This window comes from Dermacentor albipictus, chromosome 8, assembly GCF_038994185.2.
Source record: "Dermacentor albipictus isolate Rhodes 1998 colony chromosome 8, USDA_Dalb.pri_finalv2, whole genome shotgun sequence".
NCBI lineage: Eukaryota > Metazoa > Arthropoda > Arachnida > Ixodida > Ixodidae > Dermacentor > Dermacentor albipictus.
The window spans coordinates 11,558,136-11,579,665 of record NC_091828.1 but is presented as its reverse complement, the minus strand read 5'-3'; the positions used below and the strand labels follow the sequence as shown (position 1 = coordinate 11,579,665).

The 21,530-nt window shown below is 44.1% G+C and overlaps 1 protein-coding gene across 6 annotated transcripts in view; it reads left to right on the top strand.

Annotated features, from left to right (window-relative positions):
* The window catches only part of LOC135915545 (tartrate-resistant acid phosphatase type 5-like), a 142,098-nt gene that overhangs the window by 51,385 nt on the left and 69,183 nt on the right, over positions 1-21,530 (top strand). For 4 of the 6 annotated variants that reach the window (XM_070523053.1, XM_070523051.1, XM_070523055.1 and 1 more), the window contains one exon: positions 15,198-15,469. In XM_070523053.1, the coding sequence (XP_070379154.1) occupies positions 15,198-15,469 (272 nt within the window). The remainder of the gene's footprint in view (positions 1-15,197; positions 15,470-21,530) is intronic. The other 2 variants (XM_070523052.1, XM_070523054.1) reach the window with 1 other exon arrangement.

Genomic DNA, 21,530 nt, shown 5'->3' with positions numbered 1-21,530 from the left:
ATAATATCACTAAAGGATCAGTGAAGCACTTGCAAACAGGGACAATATATTTGAGATTTCACTGATACAAAAGCAGTTACAAGACCCTTGCTTCGGCACAAAACCAAAGTGATATCATGGGCACTAGAAGAGACAAGATACTTGCTGCACTTGAGCTGTCACAAGCACAAATTCACCCTAAGTGTTCACAAGCTCGAAGGCCTCTAAGTAAGTAAAGAGAAGCTGAATGCGAACTTTCCGTGGTCGCAGTCAAATATTGCCGAAGCCGTCACAGGTACCTTGGCGACTAAGCAATTAGCAAAATGATCGCAGCATTCTCGCTTCAGCAGTCATAGACAGAAAAATGCTTTAGATGAATTCATCCGTTCCAAACGCTAACAAGGTGTTTGTGCGGGCTTGCTTCAGCAGCCGCACACAAACATAAATTCTTGCTAAAAATTCATGGTATCAGACAGCCTCGATGGAAATTATCAGAGGCAGAGCGTGGCTGTTTTTCCCAGGCAGCAGATACAAATACTTCTGAAAAGATGAAAGGTATCTTGGTGACTAGACATTTTACTATGGCTCACTACAGGCTGGCTCAGCGGTCGCAGGCAACTACTCTGCAGTAGACACGTACTAAGAAATTGAGTGGGGTATTTCTATGGACTCCCTTGAACAGTTACAGAGACAAAAACTAACTCAGAGTTCACAGGTATATCAGCCTATAAAGAAATTACCGCACGCTGGGTGCAGACTTTCTTCCATGGTTGCAGATGCAGAACAGAACAGATCAGGGGTATGCTTCACAATTTACTAGGCACCATACAGGATCGGTTCCAGTGGTCGGAGACTCAAAAATGAACTGCTAAGATCGTTAGTTGAGTTACCAGTTTAACGTGGGCTTGTTTCTTTGCTGGTGACGGAAGAATGATGTCGAACCACAGTGACACCAGGCTGATGGCAGGAACACAGCATGGCTGTAAAGTATGGAATAAGCATGTGGTAGAAATATTTATGGAAATTGCTATCAACCATGTGTATCTTAACAATCTGCACATTTAACCGCGATTTGCAGGTTGTGACAGCAACTTTGCCTCCTCGTGGCCTAATACAAATTCGCTGCGATAATAGTTATTGGAAAAGAAGTAGTAATGATTTCAACTCTGTACAACGTATAAAGCAATTCTTCTAGTCTCTACGTCAGAATATCTATGCCAAGCGAGCTGATAACGGTAAATATTGTCGCAGTTTCGTCCAAAAGTGAAGCAGAGTTGGGGACAGCCAAATACCAGACAGTTATAATTAAGCAGCTACACGTGTTATCGCCAGTATAAATTATGGTAAACATTCGCTTCCTCGTTAAATGAACAAACTTGGTGTCGTTCGCAAAGCCAAATATGAGGACATCTCACTGATGGTAAACACGCTGTATGAATGTAGGCGTGATGAAGCGGCGCTGCAGCGACAAGCGATCGCTTCTTGTTGCTTCCGTATCCAGACCCAAGTTTACGTGACCGTCGACACTAACCACCGTATGCAGAGATGCAACATAAGTCGAAGCACATGCTTGACTTGATCCGAGGGACGCCTATCGGGAACGCGCCGAAGGAAACGCAGTGAGCGTCTTTGGGCACGTTAACGCCAGGCGTGATCTAAATCAAGTCAAGCATGTGCTTCGACTTAAGTTGCATCTCTGCATACGGGGGTAAGCTGCGCGGGAACAGACGCTCACGAAGCCACAACCCACCGCTGCGCGTCCGCATCTGCGGAATTTTGTCAGAAGCGTCCCTACAATTTCTATCGAAATAAAAAAAAATCGCCTGTAACTATACAGTGACAATACCGGGATGCAACACTCTCGGAAACTTGTTCAGCGCAGTCGCGCACTCGTCAGCACACGCGCTGTCCCAAGTGATAGCAAATGCGAGAATAAAACTGAAGTAGCACGGTTGGTCAACCATACTGTGTGCGAGGTTCTGCCGTTGAAATACAAATGTCGACCAACTGCTTTCGTTATTCGGAACTTCCGCGGTTATGCAATTGCCGTTGCAAACACGGTTACGCAAAGAAAACTTGAGCAATGGACAAAGCTTAAGCGACACGATAACTCGCCTGACAGAAATGGGATTACCAGTCAAATGAGACACACGTTCTCCATAGCTAAAAAAAATGATAGGATTTTACGTGCCAAAACCACGATATTATTATGAAGCATGCTATCGTGGGGCACTCCTTAATAATGTTTCGTGCGCCGAAATCTAAGTACACGGGTATTTTCGCATTTCTGACTGGCATGTGGTAAGCCGCAGCCTACCGGTATCGATTGCACTCCATGCCGTTTATCGATTCAAATTGTATGGTGGTTATATTTGAGAAGGTGGTCCTGTCCTTTGTTCAGCATCACGCAGGTTCGTATTAATTACACAACAAGAATATCTCAACCAGTTTATGCGTCCAACATTCGATAGCTGCTACCAGGTGAACGTGTTTAAAGACGATGAATTTTAAAAGCTGCGGTGTTTCAATGGTGTAATGGCTACATACACGGCTTCCGTCATCAGTGATCTGCCGCGTCTGGCCACGTAATTACGTGTTGCTTGAAAAAAAATGTACTAGCTAGCGTCTAAACTCGTCGCTGGAACCGAGCACAGTCTGTTTGGATACTACTCGAGAAAGTGGATTAACCTTGCAGCCTCTGGGTGTCTGCACCGGTGAGTAACCAAAAAAATGCTATGCATTTTCAACTTTTAATTTCTATGGTTGCGAGATGGATAAAACAGATTCCTGTCAGATTTTGTCCCGTTGCTAAAATTCCTCACACGGAGTACAGTATCAAAAATAAGTAGGTTTGGCTGTGTCTGTGTGAATGATACACAGCGATAAATTCACTGCTCATTAGTCCAAATGTACTTCCGGTGACACAGTTAGAATAATAGCATTTGATACATAACAAATTGACTGTGTTTATTGCCCAGGATCTTGGAAAAAAGTTAAGGCTTCACTAAGCAAAACCTATACAAAGACACCATTGAAACAAATACACACTCAAAACAGTGATGTGTGTGTGTGTGCGTGTGTGTGTGCTTTTCTCTCATGGAGGCAATTTGTGCACTGTTGGTAGTCATACATGAATCACAAACTCACCCACACTTCCGCCACAGTAACTGAAGCTCTTTTTTTTTGCCTCCAGTCTCCAAGATGCTGTTCATATTTGATCACCCCTTTGGACTTTTTTGTCTGTGAACGTACAAGTCATCAGTGAACGTGTCACAATGAGCCAGAATCCTCGCAAGTATGTTTCTGAACACTTCAACTAACACCGTCATTTGTTAATTTATTTGACTAACTTTTGTTTCGCGCTTTTTTGGTTGCATGTTTGTCATGGCTTCATAATTTTTTTTTCTTTTCAGGAAGACGGACCAAATAGAGATTATTGGTCTGCAAGCTGCCCATGATAGGTCATAAGAAGCTCAACAGTTACCGTAATGACAACAAGTCCTCTTGAACTACGTGCTTCACTATGGAATGTTTGGAAGTTTACCAGACAGAGGGCTGTGAGCCCTATCAGAAAAGCAGCAGTGTACAGTTTTTTATCGCACCGAACGGGAATGGTAAAATTTGACATACAGACATACTTGCTTTAAGGACGTTTAATGACAATTGGAGAAGTAACATGTTGAGTCCCTACTTCTTCCTTTTCTCGTCATTACACCCATGGCGACTAGATTGGAAACAATGTCGCACGCACCTACTTATTTATGCATAAACTCTGTCATCTGCTATTTGCAAATCAGATTGATGAGCATTGCCACCAAGTGTAACATGCTCCCTCATAGCGTTAATTGGTTACATGAAACTGCAAAGAATTTTAAAACATTCAGAATCGCTCAGTGCAAGATTGTGGAAATGATGATTCATTTTCTCTAAAACTATGGGAGTCATTCTTCACTTTTTTATTCTACTTTTTGTTTAAAGTATGCACATGGCCATGTGCCATTATAGAGGGGGATGGTTACAAACCCGTAGAGTAAAACAAACGAACAAGAGCAGTGAGTTCTGGGAAACACATTGATTCTCCTGACTATACAATGTTAGCTAAGGTTTTGCAAAAAATAGTTTGTTATCGGTAATGGCTACAATACTTGAGTGAAGGTGGTTCCATTCCTGGCATGTACGGGTGGTAAAAGATTGAAAGACTTTGGTCAGAATAATCAATTCCTGCCTTAATGCGATGATCGATGTGGTCTGAAATGTACTTGAGGCTGCGCCATGAAGTGATCGTGAGGTTTGGTATGATGGAAAATTTTATGAAATAGCGAAACACGGGTGACTGCGGCAGTTAAAAAGGGGAATAAGTGGCGGTTAGTTTCCTTGAGCTTATACTTGCGGTGCTGTTATAATTAGAAAGAATGAAACGAGCAGACTTAAACAATACTAGTTAAGATGAAGTAATAGGAATAGTGCTACTAGGTTCCTATATTACAGATGCATAATAAAGATTTGAGCGTATTAAAATCATCTAAAGGTGTATTTTAAATGTAGACAGTGTTTTCGAAAAGTTGCACAATTAGTACCCGAGCAGGTGAATAGCATTGTTGTGACGTACTCTTATTGGTCCAGCTTAAGTTGTTTGTAATGTGTACACCAAATATTTATAGGACATGACGAAATCTAAGCGAACACTGTTGAGATGGTGAGTGCTAGGATGAGAATTACATCTGGATGTTGCATTATTCTTCATTTGTCAACTACAAAAGGCTAGAGTACAGTATGCATGAAATCAGTAACTAGGCTAACTCTTCACCGTAAGAAATTGCTAGAAAAGGCAGCCCCATACATCCGGCCACTTCTCAACCATGACAAACCAATACAATAACATTTTCTTTCTCTTCAAACAGCAGATTACATCCCTGAGGTCAGGATGTTCGCAAAACGTTTTTGAAATATACTCGAAGTTTGGCTCAAAATTCAGCCAATCAACAGTGGACGAGCAAGGGAATCCAGAGCGTAGGCACATGTCCTCGTCACAGCCCTCGCAATTATGTTTGATTGTTGAAACGTTAGCTACAAGCTGAGGCTTTCCTTGCTTACCTCTGTTACTCAACTGAAGTGTTCATCTCCATGTAACTTTTCGCACTGTTTGAACACACTAACCGAGACGTTTCTTCAGCATTAAACCGTAAATTGCATTGTCCATGGATCCGTGGTCATTAATTTGGTATACTTATAGGTTTATGTAGTGTCCTTGTTTATACACAATATTTGCAGGGGACTTTCTAAGCACTGTCTTCTCCATCACGTACCTCGCCTCCCTAATAGCACTCCAGTTATGTCGAAGCCCTTATTGCTGCACCTTAACACTAAATGTGCTGAAGAAATATCAAGAAAAGACGATGTGTAATCAAAAATTTTAGCATAACGTTCTTTTTCCCTCTCTACGTCGTGCCTATTGCCAATGTCTTATGAAAACAATGCCACATTCTACCTCGAGCTGACCTTACTGACAGTGTGTCTTTGCCGACCACTGGTTTTCTTTTTTTTTTAATCTAGCTGAAATCGTCGAAGGCAGACAATATACCTATAGTATAAAACACGTCTAACACCACTGTACGCGATGCAAGTGGAGCGCAGCCAAGCACGAATGTCGCTTTCTGAAGCTTCCTTCTCCGTGCTTTAGCGGCACACCAAAAACGATGAGAAAACTTTGATCGATTCCAGATTTCCGTTCCGTTGAATAGATTACTATCTGTGTTTCTCTATATTGCGAACTCAGTGACTGCCAGTATCAGCTCGAGCTAACCTGTACGAAAAGTATGGGCATGCTACATTCACGAATGACAAGAAACAATGTAAGCTTTCTTGTCTCTCTTAATTTTTTTGCCAGACGAGACCTCTAGGCCACCTGGCGGTATAATAAAGGTATCTCTAGTCATTTTGTCGTACCGTACACACCAATACCGCCCCGAAAGTGGTAGCTAAACGCCCAAAACCAGTGAGTGAGCAATGCAACGAGCTACACCAGCCGGTACCATCGGGGCCATATTGCTCACTACGTAATGATGATGATATTAGCTTTGATTTTGTCAGCGCCATCTCTCGGTCGCATACTTTAGCTCACAGCGCCACCGCTACTATTATTTCCGTTGCACTGTGGCAGGTGCAGTTTCCCTTCTCCAAGTTGATATAGGTGTTCTGTGCAACTAGCACGCTCAGAATAAGCCCGTGAACTGAGCGTGTGAGATCGCGGAGCGCACCAGCCAAGCAACCCTCAGGCCTTCAGGCATTCCCAGCTTATAGAGAAGGGCGAAGAGATCCAATAAAACGGTGGCGTTAAGTCATGCCACCGACTACGTGAAAATAGGCACAAAGCGCGCGCGTTAATGCGACAGTGGCGATTCGACTGGATCAAGGCGCACTGCTCTGTTGTTCGGCAGGGGATGCAGCGGTTGCAGAGGTTGCCGTACTCGACTTTCTCGGCACGTTCGGAGAGCGTAGGAGTGTAGGACACGACTGATTCGGTCACGCCTTTCGGTAGGTGGTAGTGCACAGCTGTTCCGGCACTCTGCCTATCGTTTTAAGATGTTTTTTCCACATATGCTTGTGCAGTTTCGGTCAAAGACTCCATTTATTGTTGGCATTGAAAGTTTGATTCTGAGTGCAGCAGCTTCACATTGCTGGCTCACATGTCTTTTCGGAAGAGCGTGCGCTGAAGCCAGACATGGAAGAGACTTAACGTTCCTGCGATAAGATCGCGTGTGTGATTTTGTGGGTTCTTCTATGGATTTATCGATAACCTGGTTAATCACATAGATGTGGTTCATTGTAGAGTATCCCTTCCTGAGGCCAGCCTGTTCCCTAGGTTGACTAAAGTGCAGTGTTGCCTTTATTCTGTTGGAGATTACTTCGGTAAATATTTTCTGTAATGCTGGGAGTAAGCTAATGGTCCTATAATCCTATAATTTGGTTCAATTCTTTAAGATCTTACTTTTTGTTAATTAGTATAATGTTTCCAGTCTTCCAGTTTTCTGGGACCCTTGCAGTCCATAGACACTTTGGATAAGGAGCCGCCAGTTTCCCAAACATTAGGGTTCCTCAATCTCTGGTTAAATCGACTCTTATTCCATCTTCTCCTGCTGCTCTTCCTCGTTTCTTGTCTTGCAAGGCCCTTCTGACCTCATCGCTAGTTATAAGAGAAGTTTCTGTATCCTGGTCCTTCCTGTTCCTAATGGAGGTATCCTGACTCCTCTGGGTACTGTACAGGTCAGTATAAAATTCTTCCGCTTCTTTACTCTATCTTCCATATTGCTGATGATAGTACCCTGCTCAGCTTTCAATGCATACATCTTGGTTTGGCATTTGCCAAGTTTCTTTCTCACTTATTTCAGGCTGCGTCCATTTTTGACTGCTTCTTCAGTATTTCTTATATTATAGTTTCGAATACCACTTATTCTCGCATTGTTCATTTTTTTGTCAGCTCCACGAATTATTTGTTATCTCTTGAGTTGGACATCTTCATTCTTTCTTAGTCATTTCTTTATTAGGTCCTTTGTTAATGGAGAAAGCTTGCCTACTGTTTGCTATTGTGTCTTGCCTCCCACTTCAATAGCTGCCTCTGAAGCCAGCCTAGTTACAGTTTCAGTCAATATCACTATGTTATCTTCCTCTCGCTGTTCTAAGGCTGCATATTTGTTTGCAAGTACCAGCCAGAATTTGTCTGCTTTTACCCTTACTGCCTCTAGGTTGAGCTCTTTCCTCTAGAGCAATTTTACTCTTTCGTTCTTTAAATTGGGGTGAATCCTAGCCTTCACTAAGCTATGGTCACTGCACTTTGCCTTACTTTTCACTTATACATCCTGTACTATGCTTTGATCACCAGAAAGTATGAAGTCAATTTCATTTCTTGTTTCAGGATTAGTGCTTTCGCAGGTCCACGTTCTGTTGCTACCCTTCCTTAAAAAGGTGTTCATTATTCGAAGCTCATTCCTATCTACAAAATCTTCCAGCATCTCTCTTCTAGCATGCCTAGAATAGACGCGGTAGGTGCCGATTCCTTGTTCACCTGCTTTTCTTTGTCCCTACATTTGCATTGAAGACGCCCATTACTACAGTATACGGTGTTTGCACTTTTCTCATCTCTAATTCAACATCTTCATAAAACTGATATACTTCCTCATCATCATGACTGGATGTTGGAGAGTACGCTTGTGCAACCTTTATTTATACCTGTCATTAGGATTATATACGACTACAGGTACACTCTTAATAATGCTGAAATATTCTTCAATGTTGCCCGCTATGTCTTTATGGATTAGGAATCCTACCCCATATTGCTACTGATCTGGCATACCTCTATAGCCGAGGACATGGCCATTATGGAGCCATCTAGAATCCTCACCAATTCTTCTAATCTCACTAAGGCGATGATATCTCAAACAATTTCTGCTAGTTCCTCAAACAATCCTCCTAAGCTAGCCTCACTCGACAGAGTTCGGCAATTAAAGGCTGACAGGGTCAGTTTCCATTGGCCGTCTGTCCGGACCCAAAGATTCTTAGCACCCTCTGCTGTGTTACAGGTCTGACCGCCGCCTTGTACAGTTGTTCCACAGCTGCAGGAGACTGAGGGCCATGGATTTATTGAAGGTATCAGTTGTAAGGTAGAGGCCGAATACTGCCTGCGTGTCTGGCGTGTCTTTGTTAAAGCTTAGTGGGCCTCCCTAATGTGGTTGTACCTGGATTGAGATAGCGCCACTCGCTGTTGGCATCTTTTGCCTGTGTCAGGCGTCACCTCAAGCCTGCAGATGTAATGCACTAAAGGAGGGAAATTTCAAGTTCACCACCGTAAGTTTAACAAAATAACTTATATAAAAACTGGAACTTCGGGCTATGACAACTCAGCATTCCACATAGCTCAGACAGATAATCCCGCAGGTGTCAAGGCTACCTTATCGCCGACAAGTACAACTCACAGGGCCCTACGGGCCTAAAGCCTTATAGATGTATCCGCGATACTGTAAATGTGTTTTCCTGATCGTGATGGGTAACTAAATGTGGAACAATTTCTAAACGGCTCTCGCCCCGTAGTTCTGGAATCGCACGTGCACTGACGGGCGTGAACTTGGCTAGGCGAAACCCTACAGGCATTCTGACCACTTTTGAAAGTTGCGAATACATACTCGTGATCTACAGGAGTGAAAACGGAAACCCACGTCATCGAATATAAGTTCAAATGTTGTAGCAATCGCTGAAGCAAGATACGGCTTTTTTATTACTTGATGAAAATCTGTATATGAGCTTTGCAACTGTTGGCGTTACGTTATTTTTTTTAAAGCGAAGCTTTCTTTGCTTCTTCCTTCGACTCTTCCAATGCGGTGGCTGCTGCTGTCACGCACGCCACGTCATGGGGTGATTCAGAGCGCGTATATAGATGACAGGGGCGAGTAGAAGAGGAAAGGCGACGGGAGAAACTCGTTTTTACCCCACCGCTTTGAATCTGCACAATACCCTCTGGAGCTTCTGTCACCGTCGCCGCAATGGCCGCTTAACCGCTGTAATTATCCGCGACTACCCTCAGAAGCATTGCAGAGAATGCATAGCTTGCCTTTCGAATTACTGGATAATAAATGTGCAAGTGTTCTATACAAACCAATAATTTTTTGCCAAACTAGGAACATTCTTAAATTGCTAAATCATCCTCAAAGTACGAACGAAAATGATGACGTGACCATACGGCAGAACGCCGCTCGTTCATTGGTCTCCCTCGCGCCACGACGTTCCAGTCTTCCTTCGAGTGACGCAACCCAAACATGGTGAACGTATAGTGGTTTCCAGCAAGCACGGACGCGTGCACAAGGAGTAGAAACAGATACGACAACGCTGGAAGTATAAGTGAAGTTTATTGTGAAAACATTCCACAAATCACCGCCATGCATGCGTATACACCCAAGAACAATAAGAAGGTTTGTAGTCAATTATTACCAAAAGTTCTACACGTACACAAAAGCTAAGTCACACCTGTTCCCGACAAAGGCACCAACACGTGGATCAACATGACAAATTTAGAAAATGCAGTTCTTTATCATTGATATGAACCGAAGGTTCACTTACACATGTATGCGTGCCCAACGTTTTCATGCGGAACGCTTCGTTAATTGCTCTTGCCAGTTTGCTGCGCTCTCTGCCCACTATCGATACACTATCAGAAACAGATTGGCATTCGTGTTTTTGCGATGCAATGGCAAGTTCCCTTCTGTACCTGTAGGTAGTATATAGCGATGCTCACACATGCGGTCATTATTGCAACGACCTGTCTGGCCGATATAGGACAGTCCCCATGAGAGGTATGCGATACACAACCCAAGATGCACAGTCTTTGTTATTAAAGTGGTGTGCTTTTTTCCACAGCCACTAGTCGCAACTTTCTTCTCTCCTGTGATGCTTTTGCACAACCTAACCAGTTTGCTCGGCGCCGGAAACACTAATGTGCCGCCATTCCTAGTGGCCCCTCTCTTAAGAGTATGAGAAGAGCCATGCAAATACGGCAACACTACGACCTTTTTTTTTTTTGAAGATTCATTGTCGTCCGAGGTTTCCACGGTTTTCCTTTTTGTGTACTTTCTAAACAAGGAGTCTGACCCCGCCATCAAAAGTGACACTGGGTACCCTGCCGACATTAATCTCGCCTTCTGGGCTCCAAAACTCTGCTGCAATGAGTGGGTGCAACTCTTGTTAAGAGCATTCGTTAAGCACAAGGAAACTTTGGCACGTTTTATTAATTTGGAGTGGGACGGTTCGTATGGGAGGAGCGATTTTTTTCAGTCTAGGGCAATACTGCCAACACACATGTCTCTCACTTTTAAATTTAATTTTCAAATCAAGAATTATGATCAAGTTTTCTGTGCAATGTTCGAACGTGAACCTGAGACTTCGGGAGAACTCCTCGAAACACGTTAAAATCCTCATCGCGTTGGATTCAAGGCTATCACGAGGGGGTCCACCATGCTGCGTGCGCGGAGGTGGACCCCCTCGTGATAACCTGGCAGTGTGCGATGGTGGCGTACGCCATCGCTTCTGGCTGGGGCTGGGGCGATTGTGGTTTCACGTCAAGAACTGCATGTGATCGCTGAACTTCGTCTTTGACAATGTCGGTGATTGCGGCCACTTAAGGCTGCGACCTGTAGTTATTCGCGAACAGCCGCTCTAATGTCCTCACGCAAGTCTACGCTGCCGAGTGCTTGAACATCAGTGTCAATGGCGCTAAGTGTTCGGCGGGTATATTAAAGAGTTACAGTGGGCCGGCAGGCCAGCAAGCCCAGCAGGCCAGCTAGATGCCAGTGCGCATGCGTGGTGCAACATACGCAGTGGCTTCTACGCTGGTCCGCTGAGCTATAGCTCTCTATTGTCTTGCCCACATATCGAGTGGTCTTGGGTGGGTTGCGTATCAATCTGGCGAACAGCTAAGCTTTCACCGTCCTCGCGAGGCACAGAACTTTATCTTCTTCAGACATGTCGGGATCGGCATGGCGGAAGGGGCGTGTCATCTCCTCCGTGAAGATGGTGATGTTCCCGTTCGGTAGTTCTATGCTGGTTTCCAAGAAAATTTGGGCCTGTTCCTTGCGCGCGACAATCACAAAGGTCTGCAGGAAGCCGTTACGGAACAGCTCCTTAGTTGTCAGGGCCGACTTCTTCTTCTCAAACCACATTCTTGTGGCGTCATGCAAGACGATCTATACATGCGAAAGTGGTCGTCGGAGTTCCAGTTCTTGAATGTCGCGATCCTTTCATTGGGATCCAGCCAGCTTTCTGGGTATACAGCCGACAATTCGCTGAAGATTTGTAGCTCCCGAGGTTGTTGCACTAGGGGGGGGGAGCTGCTGGGGAACCCATTGGGGTTCTTAATTTAGCCTTGATTCCCGTGTTTTTCTCGGGAAGTGGCCCGTACTATGGTCCTTGCAGTCCCAGTCCTAGCCCTTGCAGCTTACGGCTACCTCACCGGTGCTTGGTGACATCGGTGTTGTACACCAGATGTCGCGTAGTAGTGGCGGTCACGGCCACTGTGAATGACAAAATTACAAATTAGTGGCGGTCACGGTCAGCCAAACTGTGAATGACAAAATTATCTCTTTTTTGGGCTGACTTCTGCCCAGAGAAAAAGGCTACACTCAAAGTGCAATGCTAGTGACGAGGACTGTCGGTGATCGTCGAAAATCTGATATGCGTGTCGAGCACGTTGGATATTGTACATGAATCATCGAAAGTTACGGGGTAGTCGTTGGCGCCCTCGCGTCTTCCAGAAAAACAATTCGCGTCGAGCATACCATCAGAATACGCGAGGTGCCTTGACAATAGACAACAAATAGTACTATCGATGACATTCGAAAAACTTCCGATACATGCAGACACGTTCTGCTCTGAGAGATAACGCCTCACGCTTGCTAGCTGGTGAAAAGCGGTCACTCGCGAAAAATAAATAAGTACACGTGTCAATACGAGTTAGCGCGTCGAATTTGAAAATGAATATTGTTACCAGAGCTAGGCTTTGGCAAAGGGCATTCTGCGCTTCGAATAGGATATTTGAAAGGAGTGAAGCGAACCAAGGATCGTTAGGCCGGTAGGCTTTGGAAGGTATGGCAAAACCGCACATGAGACAGCGCACTGGGACATGGGTTGGACCTCCTCTGAAGTCATAGAAGCGCGGAGCCAAATTAGTTTTGATGAAAGACTGAGGCGTATGGATCAAAATCAATGGGCGTCTAAAATTATCTGTGCCTGAAAAGCGTATGTAGAGTGGAAGAAGAGGTCTAGAAAATTGGCAACCAAATACAGGGTAATTAAAAGTGTGCATACACAAGCAGGGGTCATCAGAAGGAAAGTGTGGGAGAGTGAGGCAGCGAGTTGTATGCAAAGAATGGAAATAAAAAAAATACCAAGGCGATTTCCAAGAATGAGAAGAAAGAAATTAGTAGGAAATCTGTATCGTAACACAAAGGATATTTCCTTGCTTTTTTAAAGCTCGAGCTGGTTGCTTAAGAAGAAAAACATACTGTGCAAATATTGGCAACAATATGTGGCATCAGTCTAATCCAGCGAAATTCTGGAGACCACTCAGCACATCCAAATGAAATGCTAACCTATTAACCTTGTTATACTCGTAGCTAGCCTACACCATCCTGAAGCCATTGTATTTAAAGCGCATGTAAGCATGAACCAGTCAGCTGTAAAGATAAGCGAGATACATTTAGTACATTGTAGAAAAACGCAGGGAAGAGATTGATACGACAGGCGTAGGAAACCTATGCCGTTACAGGCACAGGTTGCGGTGGAAGGCACATATACTATGGTGCGCTTCGCGCTGCAGAAATTTGCACGAAGAATTTGAAAAAACTCGTTGACATCGTTATTCTTATTGAAGTAGATGGAGGAGTTTCGAGAAAGTTACAAAAATTAAGGAGATGTATGAAAAAAAAAACGCTGGAGCACGTGCTGCATACCTGATTACCACAAAGAGGTTGGACGACCATTTGTCACCACCCCGTTTCAAAGGAGATTCCACTACTGTGACGTCGAAAAACTAGAATCAGTGCAAAAAAAGACAGTGCGTTTTGTTTGTAGGACATAGGACAAGGAATCTTTGCCGCCTGGCTCACTTCCCCGACTTGATCTCACTCATCTTGCAGAGCGTAGCAAATATGAATGCAGAAAATTCCTTCGCAGGTTAACCAATTCTCGTCGCCTCTACTTTCTAGATAACTATTTGACTTTCTCCCAGCCCTCGTGCTCAAGGAGTCTCCATGCTCTAGATATCTCCACCTTGTTTGCCTGCACAGATTCGTTTAAACAAAGTTCCTTTGCATCAACAATTGAAGTTTGGAATTCATTACCGGGCAACATCCTTTCACTACAACTGAAAAAATTCACGCAAGCTTGTTTGTAAATCTTTGTATGTTTGTTGTTCATCCAACTCCTACAATAGCCTCATTGAGGCTGCAGTAAGTATAACAAGAATAAATAAAAAATCATCGAAGCGTGATAGTGAAGCCCCACTGCGGATGGCGAAGGCAGTATGGTGTGTTGCTACATTGTTCCAATGCAAGTCGAATTACCGTCGACAGTCCTTGTGAGCTGAGGTCTGCAGGATTTTTAACCTCAAAACTTAGTGCACGTTTTTTCAGGAGGTAAGTGATACAACGACTTGTTGTCCAATTAAAGCCACTGCGGGACTTGAGGATTTCGTACACGAAATGGACCTTGCAGGGTATGAAGCACTTGGCATGTCGGTTGTCGGAGCAAGGCTCCCAGGGCTATTGGCTTTCAATCACAGACAATTTTGTTTCGCAATGTTGTACGTGTGTGGGAGGGTGAGCGAAATCGATTCACTGCTTCGATACGATGTACCCCTTCATGCAGCCTAGGAAATCGAGAAATATAAACGCACGCAAACTTACATTTACACGGACAAAAATGCAACTTGTCGAAGTTGGGAGACAGACGACAATCTACCAGTTTGCGTGAGCGGTGCCGTACCTTCATTATTTTAAAACATAGACCACAAGAAAGACACTAGACACAGAAAAGGAACACACATTACTCGGGCTCACTAACAAAATATATTTAATGTACGCATGAGAACATATACAGGTCCAGTGCCCTTCTGGCGCTCTAAGTTTTCTGATATTGCATTACCAACTAACCCATCTATCCATCCTATCGTTTTACCATCAATTTACCGCGACAATCGTCCTCCCGTTAGCATTATCAGGTGTATATGTACAAGACTAGGCTAGGGAGAATTAGTCACTGCTATCCACTGCCATGACGGAGGATGTGGAATTTCTTCGCATCCTGAAGCGTCACCCTATACCTCAGGATCCGACAACTTTTGCATGCTCCTTCATAGCCTAAATGTTGGCAATATAAAGTACACATTGTTCACATACTGGTGGCAGTGACAAATATAATTTTGTCGATTGAAACCTAATTTTGCTGCAAAATCAATCCTTCCCAGCAGCCGGTGGATCGACCAGGGTAATACTTTATTTACATGCTTGTAAAAATTTTTAGACGAATAGTCAAGCACCACCTGTACTAAAGCTTGCGAATGGAAATGTTTTAACACCCGCTATTTGTGTTGTAAGCCTGCTGATGTGTTGCGTAAACCTACACCAGTTTGTTGCAGCAAAAATATTTAACGAATAACTGGGAAGGCCTGTTTGCTTCAGCGTGGCTGGCGGTGCTGAGCGGTGGTGCGCTGGCGTCACCGGGCGTCACCGGACCAGCCAACAACGCGTCGGTGCGGTTCCTCGTGTTCGGCGACTGGGGTGGTCTGCCTTTCTACCCGTACACGACGCGCATCCAACGGAACCTGGCCAAGACCATGGCGGTCGTGGCAGCTGCCAAGCGCATCGACTTCGTCCTCTCTCTCGGGGACAATTTCTACTTCAAGGGTGTCCGTTCGGTTGACGACCGACGCTTTAAGGCACGTACTCTAAAGGTACTCGCTTACGAGTAACACGCACTCCTATTCGCTCCATACTGGTTGCACAGGTGTGAGATGGAGCATGAGTGAGGGAGAAGGTGAATGAACGTGGCTATGAACAGGGGCGTGTGCTGCTGAACGTGAGTAGCAACGAAAGTCACTCCGCCTGGAGGAGACGACGAAGAAGGTGGGTCTGTCTGGTGTGCAGGCAGTTCGCCATAAAAGTTACTGCTGGGGACCTCAGTTTAAATACATTGTAAATAGCGACCCCTTATGTCGTTTTACGTATACGTTTAACTCTATGCAATCTGAACCTGGCAAACTTTAACGCTAGAACGGTATCCGGTGAGGCGAGCCTAGCAGTGCTATTGGAGGAATTACAGGGCAGTAAATAGGATATAATACGGCTCAGCGAAGTTAGAAGGACGAAAGAAGCATATACAGTGCTAAAAAACGCGCACGTCTTGTGCTACCGCGGCTTAGCGGAGAGACGAGAACTAGGAGTCGGATTCCTGATTAATAAGAATATAGCTGGTAACATAGAGGAATCCTATTTCATTAACGAGAGGGTGGCAGGTCTTGTTGTGAAACTTAATAAGAGGTACAAATTGAAGGTACCACATGTCTACGCCCCTACACCCAGACATGATAAGCAGGAAATCGAAAGCTTCTATGAAGACGTGGAATTAGCGATGGGTAAGGTCAAAACAAAATACACTGTGCTGGGCGACTTCAATGTCAAGGTAGGCAAGAAGCAGGCTGGAGACAAGTCAGTGGGAGAATATGGCATAGGCACTAGGAATCGCCGTGGAGAGCTATTAGTACACTTTGCAGAACAGAATAATATGCGTATAATATGCGTACCTTCTTCCGCGAGCGGGATAGTCAAAAGTGGACGTGGAGGAGCCCGAATGGTGAGACTATAAATGAAATGGACTTTATACGCTGCGCTAACCCTGGCATCATACAAGACGTGGACGTGCTCGGCAAGGTGCGCTGCAGTGACCATAGGATGGTAAAAACTCGAATTAGGCTAGATCTGAGGTGGGAACGCAAGAAACTGACACATAAGAAGCCGATCAATGAGTTAACGCTAAGAGGGAAAATAGAGGAATTCCGGATGAAGCTAGAGCCTTCACTCAGGAACAGGACCTTAGTGTGGAAGATATGAACGACCAATTATGTGCATCATTAAGGAATGTGCTATTGAAGTCGGTGGTAACTCCGTTACACGGGATGCCAGTAAGCTATCGCAGGAGACGAAAGATCTGATCAAGAAACGCCAATGTATGAAAGCCTCTAACCCTACAGCTAGAATAGAACTGGCAGAACTTTTGAAGTTAATCAACAAGCGTAAGAGAGCTGACATAACGAGGTATGATATGTATAGAATTGAACATGCTCTCAGAAATAGAGGAATCCTTAAAGCAGTGAAGAAACTAGGAATCTACAAGTATCAGATGTATGAGTTGAGACACACAGCCGGCATTATCCTTACTAATGTGGATGAGATAGCTGCAGAGGCTGAGGAGTTCTACAGAGATTTATACAGTACCAGTGTCAGCCATGACGATAATGGAAGAGACAATATACTAGAGGAACTTGAAATCCCACAAGTAGCGCCGGAAGAAGGAAGCCTTGCGAGCTATGCAAAGGAGGAAGACAGCTGGGGAGGATCAGGTAACAGCAGATTTGTTGAAGGATGGTGGGTAGATTGTTCTAGAAAAACTGGCCACCCGATATACTCAATGCCTCATGACCTCGAGCGTACCGGAATCTTGGAAGAACGCTAACATATTCCTAATCCATAGGAAAGGGGTAGCCGAAGACTTGAAAAATTACAGACCGAACAGCTTACTGTCCGTTGCCTACAAACTATTTACTAAGGTAATCGCAAATAGTATCAGGAACACCTTAGAGTTGTGTGAAGCAAAGGACCAGGTAGGATTCCGTAAAGGCTACCTAACAATAAACCATATTCACACTATCAATCAGGTGATAGAGAAATGTGCGGTATTTGACTAACCGTTATATAAAGCTTTCATTGATTACGAGAAAGCGTTTGATTTTGTCGAAACCTCAGCTATCACGAAGGCATTACGTAATCAGGGTATAGACGAGCCGTATGTAAAAATACTGAAAGATATCTATAGCTGCTCCACAGCCACCGTAGTCCTCCATAAAGCAAGCAACAAAATCCAAGTAAAGAAAGGCGTCAAGCAGGAAGATATGATATCTCCAATGCTATTGACAGCATGTTTACAGGAGGTATTCAGAGACCCGGATTGGGAAGAATTGGGGATAAGAGTTAATGGGAAACCTTAGTAACTTGCGATTCACTGATATTGCCTTGCTTAGTAACCCAGGGCACCAGTTGCAATGCACGCTCACTGATCAGGAGAGGCAAATCCGAAGAGTGGGTCTAAAAGTTAAACTGCAGTAAACTAAATTAATGTTTAACAGTGTCGGAAGAGAACAGCACTTTACGATAGGTAACGAGGCACTGGAAGCGGTAAGGCAATACATCTACTTAGGGCAGGTAGTGACCGCGGATCCGGATCATGAGACGCAAATAATCAGAAGAATAAGAATAGGCTGGGGTTTGTTTGGCAGGCATTCTCAGATCATGAACAGCTGGTTTCCGTTATCCCTCAAGAGAAAAGTTTATAACAGCTGTGTCTTACCAGTACTCGTATGGGGCAGAAACCTGGAGGCTTACGAAAACGGTTGTACTTGAATTGAAGACGACGCAACGAGCTATGGAAACAAGAATGATGGGTGTAACGTTAAGGGATAAGAAAAGAGCAGATTGGGTGAGGGAGAAACGCGAGTTAATGACATTTTAGTTGAAATAAAGAAAAAAAATGGGCATGGGCAGCACATGTAATGAGGGAAGAAAACCGATGGTCATTAAGGGTTACGGTCTGGATTCCAAGGGAAGGGAAGCGTAGGAATAGGTGGCAGAAAACGAGGTGGGCGTATGAGAATAAGAAATTTGCAGGGACGACGTGACAACAAATAGCACATGACCGGGGTAGTTGGAGGGGCATCGGAGAGGCCTTTGCGCTGCAGTGGGAGTAACCGGGCTGATGATGATTGAGGAGTGAGCGGTGGCGGCTTATTCTGGTGACCTATGCCGTGGCGTAATTGGACCTGCTTGCAGCCGAGACAAGCCGACACGACCGAGGGATGGAGATGCCACGCGCTTACCAGTGCCCCAGTACTGGCCTGGATCGGTGACGTCAGCAAGGACACAGCGCACGGATAATCACGAATGGATATCGCCTTGAATGCTGACAGATAGTTTAATTTGAAGACCGGCTTCTTGCTAAATCATCAAAATCATTTCTTACATCCATTATAAAACAACCTCAAGATAATCATAATGCTTTCCGAGGGACATACCGATGAGCTACTATAAGAATCATTGTGGCAATTTTCAATTTCAGAATGTTCCGCTACTTCTCTGGCCAGCTTGCCGCGATGCACGAAGATAAATTTAGGGTCTTTCAATTGAATACTAAATCCTATTCAATGTATTGATCGCAGTGGCGGCAATATAAGTCTGTATTAGCATATATATTTAAGGGTTCGGCGGGAAAAATCTGCGAGAAACAAATATTATAGGGAAAAAACGAACAGCCTTATACTAGAATAAAGTTTAAAATATTTACTTTTTTGAACGTTTTCTTTCATATTTCTTGATTTTTGTTGAGCTTTCCTTATGTTTGCTAAAGTTGTTTTTTTTTCTGCTTTTCGCGAGTGTCCGTTTCCTTCTGTGACGATTAATATAATAGTGTTTTGCCCTGTAATAGTGTTGTGTTCCTTTGATCTATAATCGACACCAATGTTAGACTTTGCGAATCATCTCCTTCTAGAAGATAACAGTGCGGAGGAGGCCTGTCCCGCATGGGCAAAAAAAGTGAGTTCAATTGTTGCGAACCTTTTTAGCACTTTATTGGAAGAGGGTTGAATCAGTGGACAGAACATTCCTCTGTCACTGGTCGTCGTAAGTATATGTGTATGTCTCCCGTTAGCTTACTTCCATGGGCTGTAATTTCACGATGATTCTATAGGTTGCTGAGGAGCCAAGTACCCCGCATTCTAGTCTTGTTAACGATGATGCAGGAGCGGTAACACAAGCGAAAAAGAAAACGAGAAAAGTAACTTGATGTTGTATGCTTGAACTGTTTTATTTTCAAGATGACTGATTTAAGATCATTACGCGAGTCACATATTCACTAGAAGAAGGTCGATACCTAGCACGACATTTTTTTTTATTTTTCAAGATGTCCTATTACTTTCAGTGTTGTGGACGCCATGCTGAACTTCATGAAATTGAGGCGCGTCTACAGAAACTGGTATATTAAACTCGGTTCGCTCGTGAATGCCCAGACACTTAGAAATATAGTCTTGCATTCATGTTTACAGTATTCAGCAGATAAAGATCACCACCTCCGGCATAAGCAGGTGCTGTTACAGCCGGCAAAGCCCGAGGTGGCATAGCGCTTTCTTTAATCATTAACACTCGCCCCTAGCGACAGAATGACTGTGAAACAAAAGTTATCTTCAAAGGCGTTCGTTTTCGCCAAGTGAAAAATAATGGGTGATTGGGTACGTACTGAACTGCAAGTGCAGTACTTACTTTTGGAGAAAACTGAAATCATCGCTTGCTGCTTTTAACTAATAACTGCAAGCCACTGCTGCCATTCCTCTAAAACTAATTTATTGAAATCAATTACGTTTAATAAATGCCTCAACACTAGGATAGGATACTTGTAAAAAAAAAAGGTGCTCAGAAACAATCGCCGATGAACGTGAGTGTAAGCGAATAGCGAGGATATTTAGGTAGCGTTTTTCTTTCGTTGCCTAATTTAATGGCGAAAGGACCAGTTAACCAGAACATATCTGAGGTGGTGTAGTTTAGACAGCCGTGCGCAGACGACGATTTGTCGTACGCGTTTTGCTTCCAGTGGTGCGAGTAGCGACACAGAAGGAACACGCTACGCTTCTCGCGCAGCCACCACAGATGGAGAAGGGGACATTATGCAAAAAAGATGGGGCGTGCAGACAGGACACAAGAGAAGTGGACAACACGAGCGCCGACAATAAACTGAATTGAGCACAGAGGCGGAGGAGGGGAGCATCCTTCCCAAGCCGCCGCATCTAAGCTGACCTTAAGACGTCTCTCCCGAGAGCCGCGTCTCAAACAGTTGTCTTAGTTGGCATTCGGCGAGAAACGTGCCTTCATACTCGATGCACGAGAGCACTTTTTGCATCGGCAGCATTGTATCGGCGCTGAAACTACGACTGCCACGAGGCCGATGAAGATTGAGCTATCACCTTCTCCAAAATGACCGGCCATGTTTCACGTGTGTTTGCCCTGGAAAGATCGTACTAAATATTTAAGAAATCAACTTGGCGATGTCTTCGGTATGCCACGAAAGTGTGCATGCATACTACCAAAGCGGCGTAAGCTTATATTATCCCTAAGCCTTTTCTCTACTGACTAGCATTACTGCCATTTATTTAAGCTACTTACAATAATGATTCATTGAACACATTGCCTGTATTAGAAAAAAAGTGGCTTTCATACAATATTGCATCTACCGTACAGCGTGGACAAATATAAATTATTACATAAGTTTAGCCTACAAAGATTTTGAATTTTTATGAGCACTACAAGTCAACCGCAAATCAACCCGATATCTTCTAAAAAGTTAGAAATACACGCATTTTAGTCTGTTTGACAATTTATTCCACTTCTCGCAGAGAAATGCAACCTTTGCTTAGCACGCGGCCACGTACGAATGGTCCGTAACTGTTTCACTGAAAACCCGAAAGAAAAGGATGTATGGTATGTATGTATGGATTTAAGGATGGTGACAGCTTGCGTATCGCATTCAGACACTCGTCTTGGAAATAGTGTCCCGAAAGTGTCTTCTAGTGTTCTTTATTGTATTACCTGGTACCAGATATTTTTCTTACGTTTATTCTGTTATCTAAGGCAGAAATTCTCGCCCCTGCATCGCTTCTTCCGTTGGTGGCTTTGTTAACTAGGTTGGCGGGGCTACCT